Raw genomic sequence first — 25,818 nt, 5'->3', positions numbered from 1 at the left:
CGCAAATCCACGGGTCTATTGCGGTCCGTCGGAGCATCAAAAATCCCATGTTGTGTCATCCGGACTCATGGATACACAATTTATCCGAAAAAATGCATATGAATTGCAGCTGCAAAAATACGGTAGTTTGCATGAGGCTTTATATAATAGATGGATAGATGATAGATAGATAGACAGATAGATAGATAGATAGATAGATAGATAGATAGATAGATAGATAGATAGATAGATAGATAGATAGATAGATAGATAGATAGATAGATAGATAGATAGATAGATAGATAGATAGATAGTATATGTTTGTGTATCATGAATGGATTACTTTACTGTAATGTTTGGATGTTATATTATGATCAAATGCATTCTGAATAAGAATATAGATATATAAGAGAACAGCTGTAATATAAATATTTAATCAACTAAATTTTGGATTTTATCTAAATGATTGAAAAAGTAATGTTAGTCAATAAATATTCAATTTTCATAGAGAAAAAAGTGAAATGACAAAACAGTAATCAACACATAAGCTCTTTAATGAGCAAAATCATGTTTTTTTTCAGCATTGGAATAATAGTGTTTATCCAGATTATCTTTATTTCACTCAATGACCAGAATCCCATTTCAGAAATACAAAGTCATTTCCATTAAGTAATATACAATTTTGTGTGTAATAAGCTTTTATTTTTGAAAAAGAGTAACTGAAAAGAAAGTTACTGCAGTTAGTTTGTCAGAGAAACATATTTGCATTATCTTACAAACTATCAAAATTACTAATAAGTTTGGAAATGTAAAAAAAAAATAAAGGAAAAAGAAAAGAGAAAAAATAAAAGCACATTTAACTGTTGTCTAATAGAAATATACAGGTAAGAGAGAAATAATTTCTTAGTGATGTGCTCTTAAGTCCACCTCTATCATTTTCCATATAAATGTACATCTGTTACATATACAAACACCTTGAAAAGACTGTGATAAATACCTTTCCTGATAGACAAGAGGGAAAGTCATGTTTTTGTGGTTGGATAATATTAGTATAAAATTACAGAGGCAGAACGGGGTTTATAAATTTTGTTGGCACCCTTCATAATAGTGTATTCTTGGTATCTACATATGTATACATTTTACTTATATACTGCTGTGAGGTAACATCAATATAAAAAAAATTTACAGTGGTAAAGAAAAAGTTTCAATGAATTTCCATTTTTAACACATGTGGACATGCAACATGAGAAACATGTTTCAAAAAATATCAATAGTGGGACAATTACTCTAATTTTCTTTGGACGCAAAGTTACTTACCATTATTATCAATTGCATCAGGTCTCAACTATACCAAATAAAATGTATCATGTACCATAAAACGTATAATTCTAGAAATTGATCAGACTAAACGAAAATTTAAAATATCTTTAAATACATATATCCTTTGGGATTATACCATTATGTGTTTCTCAATCTATTTCTAACCTAAAATATGCACCTTGTATTTCTAGCTCTGAGGACAATACAGGGAATTATTGGATTTTATAAACTTTACCCTTCTCTTTAAAAAAAATAAAAAATATTTCCAATTGATGTCATGTTCTTTTATGAAAGAATTTTTTTAATGGGATGAGAACAATTTTAATTGTGGCGTAATCAGCAGCACAGCCACCAAGCATACAAATTATCATGCACTTCGTGCTAGAAAAATCCAGTTTCCTTAATTCCCTCAATTGATAGTGACAGCACTTAAGTGATAATGTTATACCTGCCAAGACTTAAAAACCTCTTTTGTTTTATTGGCAGTTTATAGAACGGGGCCCCACGTTAAGGCCTTAACAGCATTGGTGCTTTGTGCACTTATATATGATCTACACAATAAAACAGTTCAAAATAAAAAAGGGTGAAAAATATCAGACATTCCATGTGTGAGTCCCTTGTGCATATAAATACATTTTAAGTCTTTGTCCTCTCTTTTTGTAGCACATGCCTAAAGCCAATTTGTAACTTAAATCCTAAAAAAAGTTGAATATGAATAAAAAACACTATCATTCACAACAATTATTTCAATTGCTGCTGTTGTCCATTTTAATTATTTACATATTTTTTCCAAAATTTCAAAATGTTTTTGATATGTATATGCATTATGCACATTGTAATCCTCCATGTTTAAATAACGCTGTTCTGTGGGGTTGAAACTCCAAGAAATTTCCAATAAGGTCAACTACTGTAATACATCAAAAATAAAGTCTGTATTCCATCTAGTCTGGCTATACTCTGGTTGTAGAATGTGAATGTGGATGCGGATGTGGGTGTGGATGGGGAAGTGTGTTATTCTGTCCTGCAGTATACGTATTGAAGGCATGTATGGGCTGAATCCCTGGTATAGTGTTAGGAATCATTGTTATAGTATTAGGGGTCATTAAGGGAATATCATCTGGGGATCTTCGCATTGCAAGAGTGTAGTCCGGAGGACAGGCATTTCGAAGAACAACCTCATGAGGATGAATAGATTCACATTCATGGTCCAAGTCTGTGTGCTTCATTTGCAGAGACATAATTTCTTCTTCTTGTGCATGGGCTATGTCATTTGTAGTGTTGCGCTGAGGACTACATCTCCTATGCACATCATGTCTCCTTTTATCTTTTTTGTAATATAATGCAGCAAATGCTAAAATATTAAGAAAAAGTAGAGATGCTCCAACAGCAATAGTGACACTTAACTCAGTAGAATAGTCTCTTTCCAATGAAAATGGACTAGGCTGTTGTTTAAAGTTATCTTCATTGATTGTAGGGAAGGCTGAAGTCACAGGTACGAGAAGTTTCCTTGTTGGTCGAAAAGTGATATCTGTAGATGGCCCTTTAGTTGTGGTAAGGTCATTAATAACATGAAGATGTGGAACAAGTTCAAGCCACAGGTTTACTTTATTAGCCCTATAATGTTCTTTAACTCTGGGTTTCAATCCAATGTGGAGATAAAGTTGGTCCTTTTGGGAATATCTAGTCCACGCAACTTCTTCAAAACGATTTGGCTTTGTGTGGATGAATTTTGTATCTTGTGGAACAGGTTGATTTGGGTCTCTAAAAGACAAAAAGTATTTTAATCTAAGAATAAATAAAGAAATATTAAAGGCATAATGCAGAGAATTGAAATATAGAAAGGTAAAATGCATGTTACATATATGTGTGTACTTCAACATATCATGATTCACTGTGAACCATGTACATGTTAAACTGACATGTTAGATACTTTATATCAAATATTCAATGCAACAAACAAAGTCAAGCAAGTCATAGCTTACAATATTGATTTGAAATAATCATCATTGGTGGAACATTGGAGGGTAACATGTAGAGAATTAAAGGAGTTTTCCCATTATTGGAAGTGATGGCATATCAGTAGGGATTGCCAGGACCCCTATGATTCTCAGAATGAAGGGGCCAAAACAATGTGGCTTTTTCACAGATTTATCTTGCATAGGGATGCCTCCGGCCACCTTCTGTGCAGAGAACTACAACACAGCCCCATTCACTTGAAATAGAGATGTGTTGCAGTTCCTGTAACTGCGAGTGCTAGGGAGGGCTGCTGTTTGGAAGAAATGCCAAAGAGAACTTGGTCGTTTGTTTTTTGGGTTTGAGGGGACTCTGACCATTCAGATTGTAATAAGATATCCTAGCGATATGCCACAATATGTAATTTTTTAAATACTACATAATTATTTTTTTACTATACTTGTACTTGTGTATTGCTAATATGTAAATTGTAAATCCTTATGTATTATAATAGCCTGAATTCAACAAAGAAATGGCACTTACCCAGTTTTAGCAAAGTTTGTCCAATATGTCATTACTACCGCGCTTAGCATAACATCATTTTTGGAGAAATTGCATGGAAATAGCTCTGTAGGTCCAATCATAGGAATTCCAAAGACATAAGGAACCTCATCCCCATGGGATGCATCTGCCCAAGCAGGCACTTGATCTGATTGGCAATGATGGTAAAAGGCATAAAAATACGTAGGAGAACCAAAGTTGGAGTGCAGGTCTGCAGTTGCAACGGCTGGTGCAACCCACTGATGGTCAGTGAATAATGCCAACAATGTCTTTCTTCTTGTTTCAGGATTGTGTCGATCTGCCCAATCAGTATACATAAATTTTATTGTTTCCCTCATTATGTCTTTTCCTTCTGTATATCCATATAAGTTATCAACAAAATTGGAAACTGCAAAGTCGAAGTCACTTGCAGAAATTCCATCCTCATGGTCTACAATACTTTCCACAAATTTAAGTCCTTCTCCTTGGTTCACACCCAACATTATATCATAATTAAGGAACTCGCCTTGTTCCATTAGTATCTGAGGGTCATCAGGAATGACATCACCATCAATTACTGGTCCAAAGGCTATGTGATACCTTGCTGGCTGTATGTCTTGATCTACAAGTTCTCTGTAAGGCTTTTTCTGTAGACATTCCACAAGTTCTACAGTATCAGTCATGTTGCATCCAACTTTAGTTGCTAATATCCGGGCATATTTGGCAGGCTGAAAGCTAACTGCCCAACTGGACAGGGCAGTTCCACTTTGTGCAATTGCCCTTTGAAAGAGACCTGTGTAAAACAAATAAAAGCATTAATGAAAGATAAAAAATTAAAACTATTTTATTATCTAATTTGCACCACATTTAGAGGGAATTTGTGCCATATCAAACAGGGAATTTTTCATGCCATAGCAATGTATATGTATATACAGAGTACCATGCAATGTCATGTAATTACCATTGTACAGTAAATGACCGTGAATTAAAAAATAAGTAAAGAAACTATAAAGAGTAAACAAATATATAACATATTTTAAAAATACTTTCACGCAAATCTAAATATTGTTATCTGAATGTTAAAGGGGTTATCTGGGATTAAAATTGATAGCCTATCCTTACTATAGGCCATCAATATTAGATTGGTATGGATCCAACTCCTGGCACCCCTGTCGATCAACTGTTTGAAGGGGCCGCGGTTCTTATGCGAGTGCTGGAGCCTCTTCATTGTTTACTTGGATTCATTTATGTTTGTACTTGCACACACCGTTACATTCGTAGCGGCTGTTCAAGGTACTGCAGAAATGTCCCATTCAAGTGAGTGACTCCTACCGATCTAATATTGATAGCCTATCCTTAGTATAGGCGATCAATTTTAAAATCCCAAATAAACCCTTTTAATGAAAAAAACAAACCTATGTTAAGATGTTATTTTCTATCTTTAGCTTTGTTGTTTTTAAATGTTCATTTCAAGTGATACAATTGACAGCTTCAACTTTCTTACAAACATTGTTTTGTTTTCTTTTCGTTTTTTAATTACTTGCCGACCCTTGACGAATATCGTCATGAGCGGAAGGTAGTAGATGAAAGTGAGGTGATCATCCTGAAAAGGAAACCACCCGACCAGTAGAAAAACGACTGACTTTTAATTTTGATATTGTATTTTTATAACTTTTATAACTTTTACGAAATAGTTAAAAGAGAAGGTCTTATGTTAAAAGCAATGGGGAAAGTAGAATGACTAGACCTTTACTTTGGCCTAAAACTGAACCAACTGAATGTCGAGCCAGTCATTATATCACTGACTACTAAAATCTAACTGTGAAATAGACCTATATTTTCCATTTATGTTACCATGGATTCATAATTCTCTCCACTGGGGTAAACTGGAGCAATATGGCACATGGCATGGAAGCTATGTATGAACCATGCATGTTATTCCAAAGTAATTAAAATGCATTTGAATGGTATGACATTTATTACAGAATTATGCATGTTTATTTTGTCATTCTTTAGCATGACTTTAATGAAGCAACACTGAGAGAAAACAGACACAAGAAGTAACATTTTAGACAAGAGCTCCATATTGTATGAAACAAGAGCAGATGTTCATAATATTTTAAGGCAATGTTCCAGGGAATAGTAAACCTTTTTCTATACCAAGTCTAAATTATATTAATGATGAAAACCCAATCAATTTTCAGGGGATGATCCTTTTAACACTTTGAGCCCATGGCCCAGCTGTCAACTGTAAAAGTTCAATGTTAATTTATGAAGACTCTCACAGAAACCTTTAATCACTTTGCTTGGTAGAAAAGTTACAGAGCCTGGAGACAAGTCCAAAACTGGCATATCCACATTTGGAGCTCATTTTAAAAGTCATCTATGATTAACTAATCTGTGCCTGAGCATTGATCAGAAAGTAAAGATATATGAATAATTTAGAATGGGTAAGAGAAAATATGTTCCGTATTTAAATGTCGAAATGCATGTTATAAATAATATTGTACTATACATGCACTTTAAATTTGTTTCATATATCAATTTAATCTATAAGTTTAATATGATATAGGTGTCCACTCAGATGCCACAATGTGAATTTGAACACAAATATATTCAAATATCATGTAAAGTTATTAACTGGGTATAAAGTGGAAAACCTAAAGGGAACTCTTAGCAGGGTTTGGGTCTGAGGCATCATCGGAAAGAAGGGGATGAGGGCAGGTAGGAATTTTGTTATGGTGTGTTTGCTTTGGGGGTAGAGGGAGATTTCTCTTCAAAATATTTTAGACAGAAAAGTAGAAAGAGTGAAAATCCATGTCTCCAAATTATTTGTTAAGGTACAGGCATAGTGAGGTAAAAAAGTGTGGACTTTATTAGTCCAAATGAACGATGTGCATTTCTCAAGCTTAATAAATGGCTCATTTAAACAGATTGGCTGTACTGCATTTGATACCTGTGCATCTTTTCTTTTCTTGATATATTTTTGAAGACAGATTTCCATTTTGAATTTTGGACAAAAAGAGGGCAGAATTTGGCAACTAATATTTGTGTAAATCAGGTATTGGGCCAATGTTTTTGCAGAGTTTGGTGAGTTTGGAATGCCCAAACTGTGTTTGGGTCTAATTTACACTTAAATGGGTTCTCCACTTTGGACAATCCATGTTTGTTAGAAAGGAGCCTCCTACACAGGGTATCCCCAGCAATCAGCTGTAATCTGTGGGAAAACCAAGCAGCAAATGCTTAATATCCCTGCAGCACCACTGGAGGGAAAATGAAGCATAACGCAGGACCCATTGAAATCAATTGTCTGTCAAGATTATGTATTAACATGCCTGACACTCTATGGAGAGAGATGTCCTTCGTAGCCGCTCTCCACTGTGGCTAATAGAAGACCTCTTTTAACTCACTATTGCCTAATACAATATTTGAAAATGGTTTCTAAACTCGATAACCCTTTTCATCTCCAACCTTTTGAAAGTTACACTCTCAAATCACCCATATAGGGAGAACTATATGTATAGATAAAATGTAAAATGATAAATATATATATATATATATATATATATATATATATATATATATATATATATATATATATATATATATCTTTTATATATTGCATATCTATATTTAGGTTAACTTAGGTCAACTTAAACTCTGCTTTATTGCACACAAGCCTTTCATTCCATTCCACTGGGTGGAACTGAAAAGGACAAGGAAAAAATAACTGAGAGTAAAATAAAATATGACTAAAAGCTCGAAGCTTTGACAATTTGGAATCATGCATGCAAAACATTTAAACTTCCTTCTCACAGACAGTAATAAATTTCACTCATGAATTTTCAGTGAGTATGTCTTATCTTGAAACTCCTCTTTTAACCTAGATAATGTTTCCTGAGCAGTAACCATTAAAATAAAATTGTATTTTGCTTTTACAAGCCAAGGTTTCTTGTGAAAAGCTAAACTTGCCACTAAAGAATGCCAGAATACAATTGACCTCATTCAGTGTGGTTCATAGGAAATTTCCCCAAAAAAACACCTTTAAGGATAAAGACAAGTAAAGCAGAAATGTGTTCATGATGTTCAAGCGTCTCAAAACGGCATTTGCAAGTGTAAGGCCGAGTTCCCACACGGAGTAAACACTGCAAAATTTCCACAATGGAATTCTGTGCGCAAATTCTGCAGCATTTACAGTAGCAGCAAATTGGATGATATTTCTGCAAATCTCAGCCACACGATGCAGAAAAAAAATGCTGAAAAGTCTTTTGAAAAAGTGTTCTGTGGTTCGGCTTTCAAATCTGCAGCAGGTCAATTAATGATGCCTATTCTGAGTTGAGATGTTGTGTGTAGACATGAATGGGAAGCCTAAAATTCACAACAGATGAGTTTTGTTGCAGTTTGTACAGTGTTTACTGAGTGGAAACGCAGTAAAAACCATTGAAAATCTACAGGTGCACATCAAATTTGCTAAATTCAATCCTTCACGCTAAATTCGCAGGAAAAAACGCTGTGGAAAATCTGAATCTGCAGCGATTCTACAGCAATATGCGGTGCAAAAACGTGCCTTTGCTATGGATCTCTGTGACTGATTTACTTGCATTTTTTATCTGCAGCAACTCCGGCTTGTGGGAACATAACCTAAAGGGTTTGTTCACACTCATCAAATTTGTTGCAGAAATGTCTGCAACTGAAAATCAGTTCCATACATTTCATACATTTTTTCTGCAGCAGGTGCATGGATTTCTGAAAACCCTATTCATATTAATGGAACTGAATTTCACATTCACAAAAATTTCTGCTACAAATCTGCTGCGTGTAAACTTATTCCCATAATAAACACATCACTCACAAGTCAGTCAGCAATACTTTAATTATACACAAAGATGTCATAAAAAAAATGATAATGATTGAAATAAAGTTGGGAAGCCAAAGTACAGTCACACACAGCGGCATGCAGACACCAAAAATGACAAAATTTGCAACCTGCATAATACCTTTGGTTGAATTGCTCCAACGGTTACCTTCTGAATAATGGGACAAAGTCAACAGATTGACACATGATGCACCAGCACCAGATCCAAAAACTGTTATTCTTAAAGGATCACCACCAAAGAATCCAATATTTTCACTAGTCCAACGTAAGGCTTGAATGAGATCAAGAAGGCCATAGTTTCCCTTTGCTGCTTGATCACCGGTGCTGAGGAAACCTGAACAAAAACAAATATATAAAATCATTATTGAAATGTTTTAATTTATGGAACAAAACAATTGCAGCTAACAGTCACACGTTTTCTTAATACCATTGATTTTCGAGCACATTCTACATAATATTCATATGACAGACAGACTTAAAATGATCTACCATCAAAGAAAAATTACATAAACACCAAGTCTGAAAATAATGTCAGTGTGTACAGTGGACAGCGGAAATATTTTAAAATAACTGTGACGATAATAATCTATAAATATATGCACTTATTGCACTATAATTGAATATAATATTGCCACCAAAATATCTCTTTTCTACTCTGTGGCTATTTCAGAAGGTGTTACTTAACCACTTCTTAGGCCATGTTCAGACGTGGCAGAATTTTTCCGCTGCAATTGTTGGTGCAGATTCGGGGCAATTACGCAACGAATCGCAACGAATCTGCACAAACATTTGCCTATTTGACAGGTAATTTAGACGTAGCAGATATCACAGCGGACTTGCCACAGATTTCAGTTTTTGCATTGCAAAGGCTGAAATCCGCAGTGAAATTCCGCTTCTTCTCCGCAATGTAATGTGCATGCTGCGGAGGGGAAATTCTGCACCGCAGCCTGATTTACGCACAGTTATTTTCCGCAACGTCTGAACTACGTTTCCTAAAAATGTATAAAAACAAATGTAAAAAACGGCTGCTGCAGAATTTCACTGCGGACTGTCTGCAGCGGAATTCAACAGCAATTCCGCCACGTCTGAATGTGCCCTTACAGTCAGTGGTACTTGCATTTTAGGCCACCCGCTGCAGACCTTTTGTGTCGCAAATTTCACAGCAAATCCACAACAGATCCATGACAAAATCTGGATGTGTTAAATGGGAATTGTGGTGCGAATATCACTCTCAGCATTTGCAAAGGGTGAAATCTGTAGTGAAAATCCTTCACCGTATTGACATGCTGAGGTCTAGAAAATCCACAGCATGCTCTTAGTTTCACGCAGGTTTTTTCTGCTACATGTGGATGGGGTTTTGAAAAACTCATCCACATGTATTATACTGTATATTGCTCTGAATTTTCAGTACGGTATTCAGACAAAAAAATCTGCAGCCATTCTGCTGCGTGTGGATTCACTCTAATCACTGATTTGGACTCTAAATACTAAGCAAAGATTTCGGAATGTTCTGATACATATTCAACATTGCTAACACCATACACGTGAAGATATTTTTTTAGCAATCTAAACCAATTTCTATTGAAAGTAAATTCTTACCCTGGTAACAATAAAAACCATGTACGTTTTCCATTGATACATGTGGAGAATTCTTGATTAATTTATGCTTATAGAGGCTCTGTCACCATATTCTCAAATCCCTATCTCCTATTGCATGTGATCGGCGCTGCAATGTAGAGAACAGTAACGTTTTTTTTTTGGTTTTTTTTAAACGTTCATTTTTGGCCAAGTTATGAGCTATTTTATATATATGCAAATCAGCTTTGAAATGGACAACTGGGCGTGTTTTTTTTCGTATGTCCAACTGGGCGTGTATTGTGTTTTTAACTGGGCGTGTTTACTTGTTTTACTAGCTGGGCGTTGTGAATAGAAGTGTATGATGCTGACGAATCAGTGACCAATCAGCATCATGCACTCTTCTCCATTCATTTACACAGCACATAGTGTTCTTACTAGAACGATGTGCAGTCACATACACAAGTGTCCTGATAATGAATACACATGACCTCCGGCCTGGACGTCATGTGTATTCAGAATCCTGACACTTCTGAATCTTTTCTGTGAGATTTCCAGCAAGGGAAACGAAATCTCGTTTACCTCGTAATCTCGCGAGATTACGCGTGGCTTGCTGTAATCTCACAGAAAAGATTCAGAAGTGTCAGGATTCTGAATACACATGACATCCAGACTGGAGGTCATGTGTATTCATTATCAGGACACTTGTGTATGTGACTGCACATCGTTCTAGTAAGAACACTATGTGCTGTGTAAATGAATGGAGAGGAGTGCATGATGCTGATTGGTCACTGATTCGTCAGCATCATACACTTCTATTCACAACGCCCAGTTAGTAAAACAAGTAAACACGCCCAGTTAAAAACACAATACACGCCCAGTTGGACATACGAAAAAAAACATGCCCAGTTGTCCATTTCAAAGCTCATTTGCATATATATAAAATAGCTCATAACTTGGCCAAAAATGAAAGTTTAAAAAAAAAAAAAAACTTTACTGTTATCTACATTGCAGCGCCGATCACATGCAATAGGAGATAGGGATTTGAGAATCTGGTGACAGAGTCTCTTTAAAGTTACAATTGTAGTAGTAGTGCCTAACAATTTTTTAACTCAGATACATTTTCACGCTGAACAGATTTCCATTGGTTCAGAAAGTTTTTTATGAGTCATCTATCACACAGTGCATGGCAGGATATTAGTGCCACCTCAATACATTGACAACAACTGTAAAACAACTTTCCTTAGGGATTAATACCTAATATTTCTGGCGGTCAAGTGTATGTCAATGAAATAATACTTCTCTCATTCAATATTTACAAAATACAAAGCAGTAAAGCCATAGTGCAAAAAATCTTTGTATGTTTTCAAAAATAAGTCTTGGTGTACTGGAATGGCATGGTTCTTGTGGTCAAGGCCATATTTCCTAGTTATAGTGGCTGGCGTTTACTCTAATTGCTCACAGTACCATAGCAATATTGGTTGCCTAGAATGCAATTGTGCCTGGGCTGGCAGCTCCCGCTGATGAGAAGATTGGCATGCTTACCACTCCAGAAGCCAAACTCCTGTTTCAAAAGCTTAGTATCAGGGACCGGCCATCAGAAAGGTGGCTATATGGATTCTGAATTACAGTCTGTATTGTAACCAATTATCACCCAAAATGGAATCCACAATTGTGCTGGATTTAGAGCTCTAGTCTCATCCCATGTCTGCACATAGCTTACTCTGGATACTTGCTTTCTGGAAAATGTCGTTTTTACAGCAGGGACTGTAATCAGATGTAGGAAGAAACACTTTACCCAGAATGCAGTCTAGTAGAAAACATTCTATCATATTAGCGTTGACTAATTCTAAGGGCAAGTACACATGTGCAGGTAGCAGTCGCACTCGGGCGCTGGCGCCTGAGCAGGCCCAAAAGACCCTCAGTTGCATAAGAAGACACCAGTATTATAAATTATAAATTATATTTGGTAGTTGGGGGGTCTTATTATAGATTTTGCACTGGGGCCCAGGAGCTTCAAGTTACGCCTCTTAGTATATGCCATGGATTGTGCTGCTGATCCACCTTGTATTTCCCCTTCTAACATTCAATGGGTGAAATCCACAGTGAACATCCACTGCACTTCTGCTAGAAATCTGCAGCATGCTTATTTTTCCGCACTGATTTTTTTCTGCTACATGTGAATGGGGTTTTTATATTCCCATCCACATGCATTGCGCAGTAAATTGCTGCAGATTTGTGGTGCAGATCCACAGCATGTTAATTTAGAGCTTTGATGTCTCCTACCTATGAAATAGGAGACATTGAATCTTATAGGCTTTAAAGTCTCCTTTATCTCAGGTAAATAACGTAAAGTTAAACATAGAATTCATATGGTGGACATTTACGGATCCATCTTTAACTTGATTCTGATAACTTGCTGCAGCGTGATATCACACAACAAAAGCCAATGCAAAGTCATTGAAAAAGTCAAGATAAGAGATCTAGCCATTGTTTATTTAATGCGTTAAAAGTCAAGATAAAGACGGCTACATCTCTATACTATAATAAAGTTCTGCTTTTATTGAAAACTTTATGAAACTATATTGAAGTTTAGACCATCTGGTAGTTTAATCTGTCAATTAAGGAGAAAAAAGTTCTATAAAGTTTATGGTTTATGAATCTTCACCAGTTTGCACTTTAATTTCCTACCTTTGATGTGTAATTTCCTTTGTAGAGACAAAATACGATATATTAGCTTGCCTCATATTATCTACTGTAGAATCTGTGAGCTATAATAGTGTGTTTACTATGACCTGTATGAGTAATTGTCGATTTTTTTTACTATCTTTCTTTAAGTACGCTAATAAGAAGCTGTGTTTATGTCACTATTAAAATGACAGCAGTGCCGAAAATAAAACCAGATTAAACATTTGAGATATTGCATTACACATCTGAATTAATATACAAGTCCACAGTACTATACAAGACCTGCATTTATTCAATAATGTGTTTTATTTTCTCTCCCCTGTGGTGGAGGGTATATAAAAATTTTCAATTTAAAGCAACTATATCAAGAAGGTCTGTAATATTGTCTTTTCTTCTTTTATGCAATGCAACTTAACTGTATTAATAAAATTTGCTTGTTATAAATAAAATAAAAAAAGAATGTGTTAAAAATACATAAAGGTGAACATACTCTCGTGGTATTGATTTTGAATGCTGTTTACTGGGATTTTAAGTCCCAGTCAAATACACCCACCATAAAACAAATTTTTTTTCAAGCCCAACTGTTGTTGATGGACAAGGTTATGCGCTTAGCCAGTCAGTCCAACACAACTCACGAGAAATATGTTTTGTGGATAGAGAAGAACAGAAAATGTCCTGAAAGAAATGATATATTTTAACCTCAGAGAGGTTTTTCCTATACAAGTTCCTGGATAAATCATAGACATGCCCGCAAGCTGCACTATTAGCCAATAATCCAATGGACGGACAAATTTGGTAGGGAAACATTGGGGATGGAGTTAGAACATCTACTCCGGAAAAAACTTTACTGGCCTAGCCGCGGAAAAAATGCTATGTTTATCTGACAAATTCTTACTTAAAAATAATGTTAAAGGAACACTCCAGGCAAAACTGATACACTAGTGCAATACCTAGTGCTGGGCCCAAGGGGGCACTGCATGACACAGGCATTCAAAGAATACCAAAGAGAAAATCCCTGTGTCATATACCACTCCCTAAGGCCCTAAACATGGCATAACACAGTGTATCAGTTTTACCTGATTCCTTTAAATGGATGAAATGTAGAATAAATGAAACTAAAGTTTTTAAATATAAATAAAATAATTCTGTAATAATCACTACATGGAAAAAAAAAATGAACATTGTTTTTTTTTTTAACTGAAACTAATCTCTATTCAAGCACTAAGTTTACAGCTGAGAAGTTCTGCTAGATATTAAACTGATAACGTTTCAATGAGCGGTTTCAAATTTCTAAGACCGAAAAGACAAAACGTGTTCAGATAACAAAGTGATTTAATACAGAATAGCAGTAAAGTCATTTTCTCTTGCTCATGTTATTTACAATTAACTGGACACAGGCATATAAGGAATTTAATATATTTGTTTTTCATTTGCATAAGAACTTATATTCGGGTTGAAAATCAATAACTACACCTGTAATAACCAGCCAATAGTCTCTGGATATTATGCAGTAAATATTGTCATCTCCGTCTGCCCACTTCTTGGGCCAAATATGGTTCTTTTCGATGTTCCACTTAATTTAGCAGCTGGCTTGCAAACTTTGCAGCACCACTAAATATTCATGTGGGTTATGTATATGTCATTTGTTTCTTCCTGCTGCAATGTCACTTAACATGGTGGCATCTACAATAATACGTTAACAAGTTGCCCATTCAGAATATTATATTGTCATTTAGGGCTCATTGCGGCGGCACACAGAATTCTTACAGATGTCACCATATGGCGCCTCCATGAGGCACTGTATTCTCCCCTATAAGCAATCTCTGTAATGTGGCATACGATGGAGCATAGCACAATTGTCTTTTTCCATAAAACTAGTGTGTAATTGTACCTATGTATAAAATTGGATGCATAGTGCTACAGTATAGGCTAAAAGAAGGCTTTGAATGCCATATTATGGATCCGTACCACACAAATAGGCAATACGGCCATGTGCCTAAGCCCTCACAGTAGTGCACTCCAGGGTTAGTTTATTGTTCCTTAGTTATCATCCAAAGTTGAATTCTCAAAATGGATCAGTTATTATTATAGTTAACTTAGTTATATCTATTAAAATACACAACACATAGGTCTATCTTTTAGTTATTTTTTTTGTTTTTAACTGGTTCCCGACCGCTGGCTGTATTTTTACGGCCAGCGGTCAGGGTCCTTAAAACCTGAGCCATAGACTTTTTACGGCTTGGGTTTTATCTTGCTGCCCGCACGATCGGGCAGCTTAATGTCGGGTCTCCGGCTGTCAGTGACTGCCGGGGACCCTGAGGAGAGGATAGAAGCAGCTTTCGTTGCTTCTGTCTTCTCCGATGTTTTTTTACACAGCGCTCAATGAACGCGATGTATAGGAATAGAGGCAGCAGCGGCGCTGTCTCTATTCCTCCCGGTGATCATTACTAGACCCAGCACAGCCCTATTAGTGACAATCGTCACTATGAGAGGGCTGATTTCCCCTGTAACTGGGGCTGTTGTGCATCTCCAGCTACAGTGGAAAAACATGGTGTAAGAGAAAGAAAAAAAATATATAAAGTTCCCCAAAGGTCTTTTTTGACCTTTGAGGGACAGACCATAGTAATAAAAAAATACTAAAGTGCAAAAAAATAATGTAATAATAAATACACATAAAATACCCACCCCAAAAAAAAACGTCCCCCCCCCCGCCAATCATTGTTGTAACGCTAGTGCTGACCCAATTACCCTATTATAGACATGTAATATATTAAAATTTACGGTAAACAATGACGATTACAAATAAAAGGTCTATTTTATGGTAAAACTATGTTATTACCAAAAAAAATAGCTGAAACTTAAAAAAGCTTATTTTTTTACTATTATTTTCCAACTTTATGAATAAAAATTCTAAAATAGCAACAAAGGTGTGTATAAAAACGATAAAAAAAGAAAACTGCATTGTCTATGGAAAACCGTCGCAAAAATCACGTCGTTAGCCCAACAAATAAAAAAGTTATAGCCATTTAACTAACGAGTGCTAAAAATGGCTAAACGGTGTCTGGTCCTGAAGGCGCAAAATAGCCCGGTCCTGAACTGGTTAAACACAATAATGTCATTAATGTTGACACCTAAGTCAAGTCACTTCGCCTTCTCCTCTCATTATGGATCCCACCATGAGCAAGAAGGCTCTTCTGTTTTAAATAGCGCAGGTTTCTTTTTCTTTTCATGTTTGAATGTGTAAAACAATACTTTACAACGGCAGATCCTTTTCAAAGAAAAACAACTTATTTATAGAGACATCCTCAAAAAACGACTGGAGCAATTGTCTTCTGATCCCATTTTTTTCCCAGATTCAAAGAAGTTTCTGCAAGTGTTCTGTAAACTGCGACTCCATAACCTGAAGAAGCATAATCTAATAGCCACGTTCAATATCTAGGAAAATGGTCTATAAAGTTCGCCACTCTTCCTTAATCCTTGTGAAGAAGTGCAATGGTTGCCCCGACCTTTTTGTCCATAAATGCCAAAAGGCCAAGGCATAGAAAGAAGATTCTTGCAGAAAAGTTGCCTATGTGCATCATGCTAGAATTATCAGCTTGCTTCCACGTCTGTGACTTTCAGATAACCTTTGAAATGATTATTGCAGCTCACAGATAGATCAGCACAAAGTGTAGAACAGGGCAGGTCCGCCTATTTGTCAAATATATACAATGTAATAAAATACGTATCTATGTATATAGTCTATCTAGAACATTCTTTTATAACCATTAGGGCGGATTTACACGAACGTGATATACGTCCGTGCAACGCGCGTGATTTTCACGCGCCTCGCACGGACCTATATTATTCTATGGGGCCGTGCAGACAGTCCGTGATTTTTACGCAGCGGGTATCCGCTGCGTAAAACTCACGACATGTCCTATATTTCTGCGTTTTTCGCGTATCACGCACCCATTGAAGTCAATGGGTGCGTGAAAATCACGCGCACCACACGGAAGCACTTCCGTGGGACGCGCAAGATTCACGCAACTGCAGTCAAAAGTATGATTGAAAACAGAAAAGCACCACGTGCTTTTCTGTTTACAAACATACAGAGTGTCATATTGATGGCGGCTGCGCGAAAATCACGCAGCCGCGCATCATACGGTGATGACACACGGAGCTGTTGAATGCCTTTTGCGCGCACAAAACGCAAACGCACGTGTAAATCCTCCCTTATAAAGTCATTCATTTCTAAGTTCCAAGCTGTCTCACTTCACTGATTTACTTATTTTATTATTATGTTTATGCTTTTAGTAAATGTCCTTTCTGTAAAATATATATAGATTAGCTACAACTGATGGTGGACGAAGAAAACTGTACCTTTTTTTATTTTACCTTTTAAAAGTACAGAAGAAAAGAACTAGAATCATCTGACGACTGACTGCAAGTGCTATTTTTATGATTATAATTATGTTATTTGGGGAACATGGTTCATAGATGTCTTGGCAATTGAAGTTGAGCTTTGACCTTTCAAGCAAATCAAAGAACAACAGTGCATCAATGTCCTTGTTGCGGAGCAGCAGAACTCATTCCGCACACTTGTCATTGTGTGCTCATAAAGACAGATCTACCATCTCATATTAATTCTCACTCGCAAACAGGTTGTGTCCTCAGGTCAGAGATGAAGTAATCAGCTCAGCATGAACTGCGGGAAAAGTGACAGTAGATTTGGCAGCCCCATATCTAATAGAGTGTATCCTATAGCTCTCAGTTTCCTGCAGGGCTCATCCGTAACCTTTATAGTCACTTTTATTTCACAATAATTAGAACCTGAAAAGGCATTTTTGCTTGTTTCATTTATTTATATATTTGGTTTTAATAAACTTGCCAGTGATTTACCAGTTACATTAAATGACTATACACAGAAAATACAGACCATATACAAGGCCGGTGGGAGGAAGGGTGGGGGGGTTGTTTCATTACGACATTGAATGTTCAAATACTTTTGTAAATTTATTGTATTTTTATCATTTAATAATGCTATGTCCAGACACTGGATGTACCTATAAAAGATATTACAGCGACTGTCCGATCGGACTGTCACTTTGCATATGATGTCAGGGCTAAATAGCTATATTCTGTCTTGACATCTTTTCCTCAATAGGATCACAATGATGGCTTTAAGCAACTGCCGACATACTGGCTGTAGTCAAGTGACCGATGTCAGCACAGTGCAGATGAATGGCGTGAGTGGGCACAGCTTATGACGTCACTTACCAGCGTCTGTTGTGGCTACCTTTGGTAGTCAGGAGCCATAAGACACGCAATGGGCGAAAGTAGGAGAGGTGAGTATTTTATTTTTATTTTTTTACCCAACCAGTGCATATTATGTCACACGTAAAGGGGGAAGGGGACAGAAACACTTTAATAACACCTTACATCTGATCACCTAAAAACAGCATTAAGTGTATTTTGTGTTATGGAAACTAGCCTAATAATATAATATAAAGTTATGTCTTATTATATACTATCATCTTAGTTGCTCATCTGTAATATTAATAAAAATTGCCAAGATTTAGGGTATGTGCACACGGCAGCGTCCGATACGGCTGAAATTACGGAGCTGTTTTCAGGAGAAAACAGCTCCGTAATTTCAGACGTAATTGCTCGTCCTCGCATTATGCGAGGCGTCACTGAGGGCCGTAATTTAGAGCTGTTCTTCATTGAATTCAATGAAAAACGGCTCAAATTACGTCCAAAGAAGTGTCCTGCACTTCTTTGACGAGGCAGTCATTTTACGCGTCGTCGTTTGACAGCTGTCAAACGACGACGCGTAAATTACAGGTCGTCGGCACAGTACGTCGGCAAACCCATTCAAATGAATGGGCAGATGTTTGCCGACGTATTGGAGCCGTATTTTCAGGCGTAAATCGAGGCATAATACGCCTCGTTTACGCCTGAAAATAGGTCGTGTGAACCCAGCCTAAGATAGTACTGTAAATAAGTAACTCCCTGTATAGAAGAGATCCTAAAAGGTAAAATCAGTTGCAAGGTGGTCTTATATATGCGCAGAAAGTAATCTTATTAAAGAGGCTCTGTCACCAGATTTTGCAACCCCTATCTGCTATTGCAGCAGATAGGCGCTGCAATGTAGATTACAGTAACGTTTTTATTTTAAAAAAACGAGCATTTTTGGCCAAGTTATGACCATTTTTGTAGTTATGCAAATGAGGCTTGCAAAAGTCGAAGTGGGCGTGTTTAAAAGTACAAGTCCAAGTGGGTGTGTATTAGGTGCGTACATCGGGGCGTTTTTAATACTTTTACTAGCTGGGCGCTCTGATGAGAAGTAACATCCTCTTCTCTTCAGAACGCCCAGCTTGTGACAGTGCAGATCTGTGACGTCACTCACAGGTCCTGCATCGTGACGGCCACATCGGCACCAGAGGCTACAGCTGATTCTGCAGCAGCATCAGCGTTTGCAGGTAAGTCGATCTTACCTGCAAACGCTGATGCTGCTGCAGAATCAACTGTAGCCTCTGCTGCCGATGTGGCCGTCACGATGCAGGACCTGTGAGTGACGTCACAGATCTGCACTGTCACAAGCTGGGCGTTCTGAAGAGAAGAGGATGTTACTTCTCTTCACAGCGCCCAGCTAGTAAAAGTATTAAAAACGCCCCGATGTACGCACCTAATACACACCCACTTGGACTTGTACTTTTAAACACACCCACTTGGACTTTTGCAAGCCTCATTTGCATAATTACAAAAATGGTCATAACTTGGCCAAAAATGCTCGTTTTTTAAAAATAAAAACGTTACTGTAATCTACATTGCAGCGCCTATCTGCTGCAATAGCAGATAGGGGTTGCAAAATCTGGTGACAGAGCCTCTTTAATAAACAGTCTTCAGATCAAATCCCCTTGACTTTCACAGTTTACTAATCTTTTAATACAAGAGATTAGTCCCATGTAAAGCTATGTGGGCAAACCTTTAGGCATTACCATGACATTCAATAAGAAAAAAATAATATTTCCTTTAACTGTGTTTATTCATAATGTTTTGTGATATACAGTATAAAATATAAGCAGAAGGGTAAGTGCCTGTTCACATCAGCATTCAGGTTTCATTCATCAGTTCTGTTTAACCCTTCCGTCAGAGGAAGCATTACCATTGAATGGCAATGCAAATGGAAGCAATAGTTTCTGTTCGGCTTTCCATTCAACGGTTCCTCTGATGAAAGGTTAAACGGAACTGATGAACGGAACCTGAACGCTGATGTGAACAGGCCCTAGGACTTAGTACATAGATGATATGCCATGTATATATTTGAGTTTTTTTAAATGTATTTATTTATTGATTTTAAGGCTGGTAAGACTCAATTCATTGGCCTTTAAGATGATGCACATAATATGAATTTCTTATCTGGAAAATACCAGGAGTGGTCTACATTCTATATTGCCAGAAAATATGAGTATATAACCTTTAATTGTAGCTGAAATGGGCTACTTTTCGGAACTGAATTCAAAAGCTCTTAAATTCTTGTGAGATACAAAAGTCATTGGACACATTGGAGACATATTTGAAAATTATCTGAATAATATAAAGTGGGCAGGGGCAGATTTATCAATATATTGAAAAATTAATCATTTGGGCTGAACACTGTATTTATGAAGCACATGCACCATTTCATCCAGGGCTGCAGATTCCCACTCCGTACAACTTATTTATTACGTTTTTATGCTACTTTTCTGCTAAGATCTGACATGGCATTGTTTTAAGTCCAGATCCCCCAAGATACCCGCACAGTATATATACAACACCCACACAGCACACATGCACAGGGATAAACACAGAATTTATTAAGGGGGGGGGGGGTTTGACTGCTGAAGAATTTACAGACAACTGGTAACCCTGGTCTACTTATATCTAAGGGGTCAGAGCTGTTTTTCTGATACAGAGGCTCCAAATTCCCTGTTTACCTTTACACAGCCAAAGAGTTAAATGTTAAAAATTCTGTTTGTTTACAGCCCCCACTAGAGGGAGCTCCATGCATAAGGATCCCATTGAATTCAATACAAAAAATTAATATGTATTGAACTCTCCCTAGTGGACATGAACTGCTCAGAGGAGGGTTACCAGGTACGAGGAAAAATCCCAAAGTGCTCCCCTGATACAGTACACATAAAATTTATTAAAAAGGACAAGGCCTGCACGGCCACATATAGCAAAAAATATTTCTGAATACCTCATCAAGATTCTATGATTTTTTTTCTAAAATCCCACTGCATGAGTGTTTAATAAAGTCTGTTCTAAACTCTTTCAATTACTTTTATATGTACAGTCCCCTGAAAGCTACAAACTGCATGTTCTGCTGAAAATGACATTAAACACCTACAATTGTCATTCATTTCGTAGCAACTGTTTGAGCAACTACAGGTTGTTAAGCAACAGTCTCCACAAAGACTCCAATTCCACACAAGGTAATTGAGGCGAGAATCATTTCAGCTACGTCTATGGCAATTTCACATCGGTGCTCTTCAATTAAGAAATAATAAGACCGCAGAGTGATTTATACTCATAGATTAGATGTCGTCCGTGAAAAATTACTGATTAACTCCAACTTGTCCTCTGGTGTATTGATAAGCTACTTAATGGTGGTCTCCAGTCACCTCTGCCCCAACAGCACAGTAGCCAAAGATTCAGAGCGAGACTACTACTACTATCATTTACAATCTGCATTTCAAAGAGCTTGTTCTGAATGATCCAGTGATCTAAATGCAAACAATATGAGGAATATTTCTCAGTAGTGTTTCCAACTTTCATTATAATGTTATTAAGCTGCCCTACTGTATATACTAAGAAAATCTAGAGATTTCGGAATCCCATGTGTAGTGTGAACAGGAGCAGGAAATTCAGAAAATTAAATGTTCAAATATGGTAGAAAAATGTAATGAACTGATAAAGAGCATATTATCTGGGAAAACTGTGATATCACAATGAGCCATTTGTGATTCACATAGACTTGCGGATATACCTACTTCATTATCTTACCTCAGAGAAGCATCACTTCTAGTAAGACACGGCAGGCAAAAATTCAGAAAATTAAAGTCAAGTTTAAAGACGTGATGTACTGATGTTGTGGAGCTGAGTTTGTCACTTAGCCCAACTGTTCATGTCATCTTTATGAGTTATTTGTTCTTTTACATATAACTTACTACATTATATTTATTTAGATACGGCTCTTTTCACACCATATTTAGGGCATGTAGTTAAGATATAAGTTTTTTAAATTAAATAATACAGCTGCATATGTCTGCCACGGACTTTCATAGTGTAAAAACGTTTATCATTAGACTGGCTTTTCAACACTGTCAAAGAACACTCTTTTCGGCATATGTCTGGCCCATAAAAACTTATAGACACGTCACAGAATGCCTTTGCCTTTCTTGTTAACCAAACATGTTCTTCAGACATAGCCCATAAACATGGTGTGAATAGAGTCTAATTGCCAAATTTGAACCAAAAATTTAACCTTTAAGGCCAAAGCTACACCTAGACGTTCTACGCTCCATTCACAAAATTTGCTCAGAATACATCGTCCATTGAAATGCATTGAGGAGCTTGAAAATCTCTTCAAGATTGACCCAGTCAAGCGAGTCGCTAGCTGGCTTGAACAGTGAGTGTTATGTGTGTATATGTTATGTGAGTATCGATGCAGATGCCGATCTTCACAACCTCCCTGTGATAACACTGAATGTGACAGAAAACAGAAAAGGAAGTGTTGTCATAAGATCAACTCACTATAGACTCATCTATTTAGCATGCACTACAAGGCCTTTTATATACTTTTTCTGGTAGTTCTCCTTTAAGATCTACTAATGGAATTTTGGTTATTTGAGAACAATAGAGCTGTGTATCAGTCCATGAAATTGAGATTGCTAACTCCTTTGGCTAAGAGAAAATCACTTTGTTTTACAAGGTTAAAATCTAAAAAAAAATGACACTAATGAGATGGTTGACATGCATTTACACATACTTTTATTAGAACTTCCCAGCCACTCTTGATGGGTACTATTCTGAGGTAAATTGTTGCAGTTTAGCCAGTACTAAAGCCAGGTTCAGAAAAAAAAATGACTATAAGGGTATGTTCCCACGCTTAGCAAAAAACGTCTGAAAATACGGAGCTGTTTTCAAGGGAAAATCGCTCCTGACTCATCAGTTTTTTAATTAACTAGCGTTTTTGGAGCTGTTTTTCTATAGAGTCAATGAAAAATGGCTCCAAAAATGGCTCAATAAGTGACATGAACTTCTTTTTCATGTTTTTTTTTTTAAAGCGGCCAAAACAGCTATGGATTCCATTCTGATGGTCTTGTGTACATTATCCTAAATGTACATTGTGTACATTATCCCTGCGTTATGGGGGGGGGCCAAAATAATCAAACTTTCCATGCTCTTAACTTGCTGCTGATGCTAGTCATGGCGGAGTTGGGTCCCATTACAAGTTTTTAAGTGGGGGAAATAATTCAATGCCTAATGCAGCTCTACTACATCATTAGGGTATGTTCACATGCTTAGCAAAAAACGTCTGAAAATACGGAGCTGTATTCAAGGGAAAACAGCTCCTGATTTTCAGACTTTTTATTAGCAAACTCGCGTTTTTCGTTGCGTTTTTTTACAGTCGTTTTTGTAGCTGTTTGTCTATAGAGTCAATGAAAAACGGCTCCAAAAACGGCTCAAGAAGTGACATGCACTTCTTTTTCGCAGGCGTTTTTTTACGTTTCCTAAAATGGCCACGTAAAAAAATGGCTCGTCAGAACAGAACGCCGTATTTCCCATTGAAATCAATTAGCAGATGTTTGGAAGCGTAATGCTTCCCATTTTTCGGCCGTTTGGGCCCGAAAAATGGCCGAAAGTAAGCTGTGTGAACATACCCTTACACTATAAAAAAAACTTATTTTCTGTGTGTCTTTAGGGCACGCTGATATATGATGCCTCAGGTCCCCATGCACTTGACGGTAGTTTTCATCTGTAATTATGGATGAGGTAAGGCAATTTTAGCACAGACTCGCCCATAGAAGTCTATAGGTACTTCTGAAATTGCGGGTGGCTACGTATATGCATCCGTATTTGCGGATCCGTATCAGTGGACAGTAAAAAGCCTTACGGTCGTGTGCATGAGGCACACGTAGTCAACTGCTTCCGTCAAAATGATGGAACTCTTGCACAATGGAGACAAACGGAAACCATTTGCATCGGATCCGTCAACATTGAATTCAATGGGGATGCAAACGGAAACCTATGGTTTCCGTTTGTTTCAGTCAGGGTTCCGTTCTGACAGAGAGCTCTGACGGAACGCCTGAACAGAGCCCTGACCCATATGTGAACGAAGCCTAAGGCTTATGGCATGTTTAATTTGCTATAAGCATCACATATACAGTATTACTGATGGTAATATATTCATAGTCTTACTATTTAAATTCTCTTTTATTTCTTGGACAATTTGACCGTGGAAATCTAATACTTTAGATGGGCCTATAAATCTTTTTACCCTGAATATAATGCCAGAATTTAACTTGATACTGACACACAGATAATCCAATAGGTGAGAGAAACCTAATAACAATCCTTGTGGGCATTTTAATGGCTGCCATTATAGGTTATCACCACTGCCATCTGTTATTCAAATAGGAAACCCTGAATACTCGGAATGGGTAAAAATATATTAAAATACTTCAAAACAGGCTCATTAGAAGCAATTTCAGTTCTCTTAGAAAGTACCTAAATACATGAAGTTAAACAATGCACTAATTATGTTTACAAAACCAAGGAGTTCATTAATCGCTCTGACATCTACAAATCATTTAGCATGTTCCATGCTGATTTTCATATCTTTTACAATATCTGTAGAAAACATTTAAACCCTGTCGTTTTGCTGAATGCCAAAAATGATTAATTGATTTTGAAAAAAAAATAATTCTTATGAAAAAACAAATGATTGCTTTATAGATCACTTAATGCATTTGTCTCAAACATAATGTAATTCCGTTATTGATTTCTATAAAGATGCAGTCCATCAGTTTTCAAAGGGATAACAAGAAATATATATACTGCTGTATATTGTCTCAAAATGCAAACTGTATACACGCAGCGTCCTTTACAAGATTATATTTTTCATGGTTTAGCTAATTCTTAAAGACTAAAATAAAAAAAAGGTAAAAATTCCCACTAAATGTGAGCCCTTCTTTCAAGTCGCTAAATTTGCATTCTGCCAATACTGTTAGATCTGTTTCTGCGAAGGTATGGCAGCTGGTAGGCAGTAATCTGCTAGCACATGAACAGGATCATGATTGTACGTAGTTGGAAGCACCAAAAAGAAAGATCTACAATATGTTAAAATGTCAACAAAGTCGGAATTAGGTATGTTCACCTGTCCCTGTGTTCATCGTGTATTTTCGGAGTAAGGGGCTGAGAAATGCTCCCTATCGGCTTGATGGGACTAAAAGGATGTCCTTTTGACATCCGCCGGGCAGATATACCCAGGTATATCTTGTTTATTGCTGCATTGAAAAGCTCAGTCTGCTGCATTCTCCCATACATCCATGTATCACATAAACACAGATATTGTACAGTATACTTTGGTTTTTTTCTACAATGGTGGCCTATGGGCGACATATGCAACAGTATTTGCCAACGTATACATCAAACAGGTGCCTCAAAGGTGATGTGGACAGAGCCTTATAAATGTATTTGACCTCATTCAAGGCATGACTTAGTCCTCAATAAAAACAAATTTACATTAAAGGCAGTCTGTCACCACTAACACCGCAAGATAGGTGAAGAAAATACAAGATTAAACATACATACATTGACGATCAAACTGGATGACCCAGGAAACCGGTACAGCC

At 36.9% G+C, this 25,818-nt stretch overlaps 1 protein-coding gene across 6 annotated transcripts in view; it reads right to left on the bottom strand.

Moving 5' to 3' along the window:
- Positions 1-512: 512 nt before the first annotated feature.
- Positions 513-25,818, bottom strand: part of NLGN1 (neuroligin 1) — a 413,346-nt gene continuing 388,040 nt past the window's right edge. For 3 of the 6 annotated variants that reach the window (XM_075861627.1, XM_075861629.1, XM_075861631.1), the window contains 3 exons: positions 8,790-9,002; positions 3,796-4,585; positions 513-3,060 (listed from right to left, as the gene is read on the bottom strand). In XM_075861627.1, the coding sequence (XP_075717742.1) occupies positions 2,250-3,060; positions 3,796-4,585; positions 8,790-9,002 (1,814 nt within the window). In that variant the 3' untranslated portion in view covers positions 513-2,249. The remainder of the gene's footprint in view (positions 3,061-3,795; positions 4,586-8,789; positions 9,003-25,818) is intronic. The other 3 variants (XM_075861628.1, XM_075861630.1, XM_075861632.1) reach the window with 1 other exon arrangement.

The sequence above is a fragment of the Rhinoderma darwinii genome, chromosome 4 (assembly GCF_050947455.1).
Source record: "Rhinoderma darwinii isolate aRhiDar2 chromosome 4, aRhiDar2.hap1, whole genome shotgun sequence".
In the NCBI taxonomy this organism is placed as follows: domain Eukaryota; kingdom Metazoa; phylum Chordata; class Amphibia; order Anura; family Rhinodermatidae; genus Rhinoderma; species Rhinoderma darwinii.
Note: the sequence above shows the minus strand (reverse complement) of the source record. Positions and strands in the feature narration are given on the sequence as shown.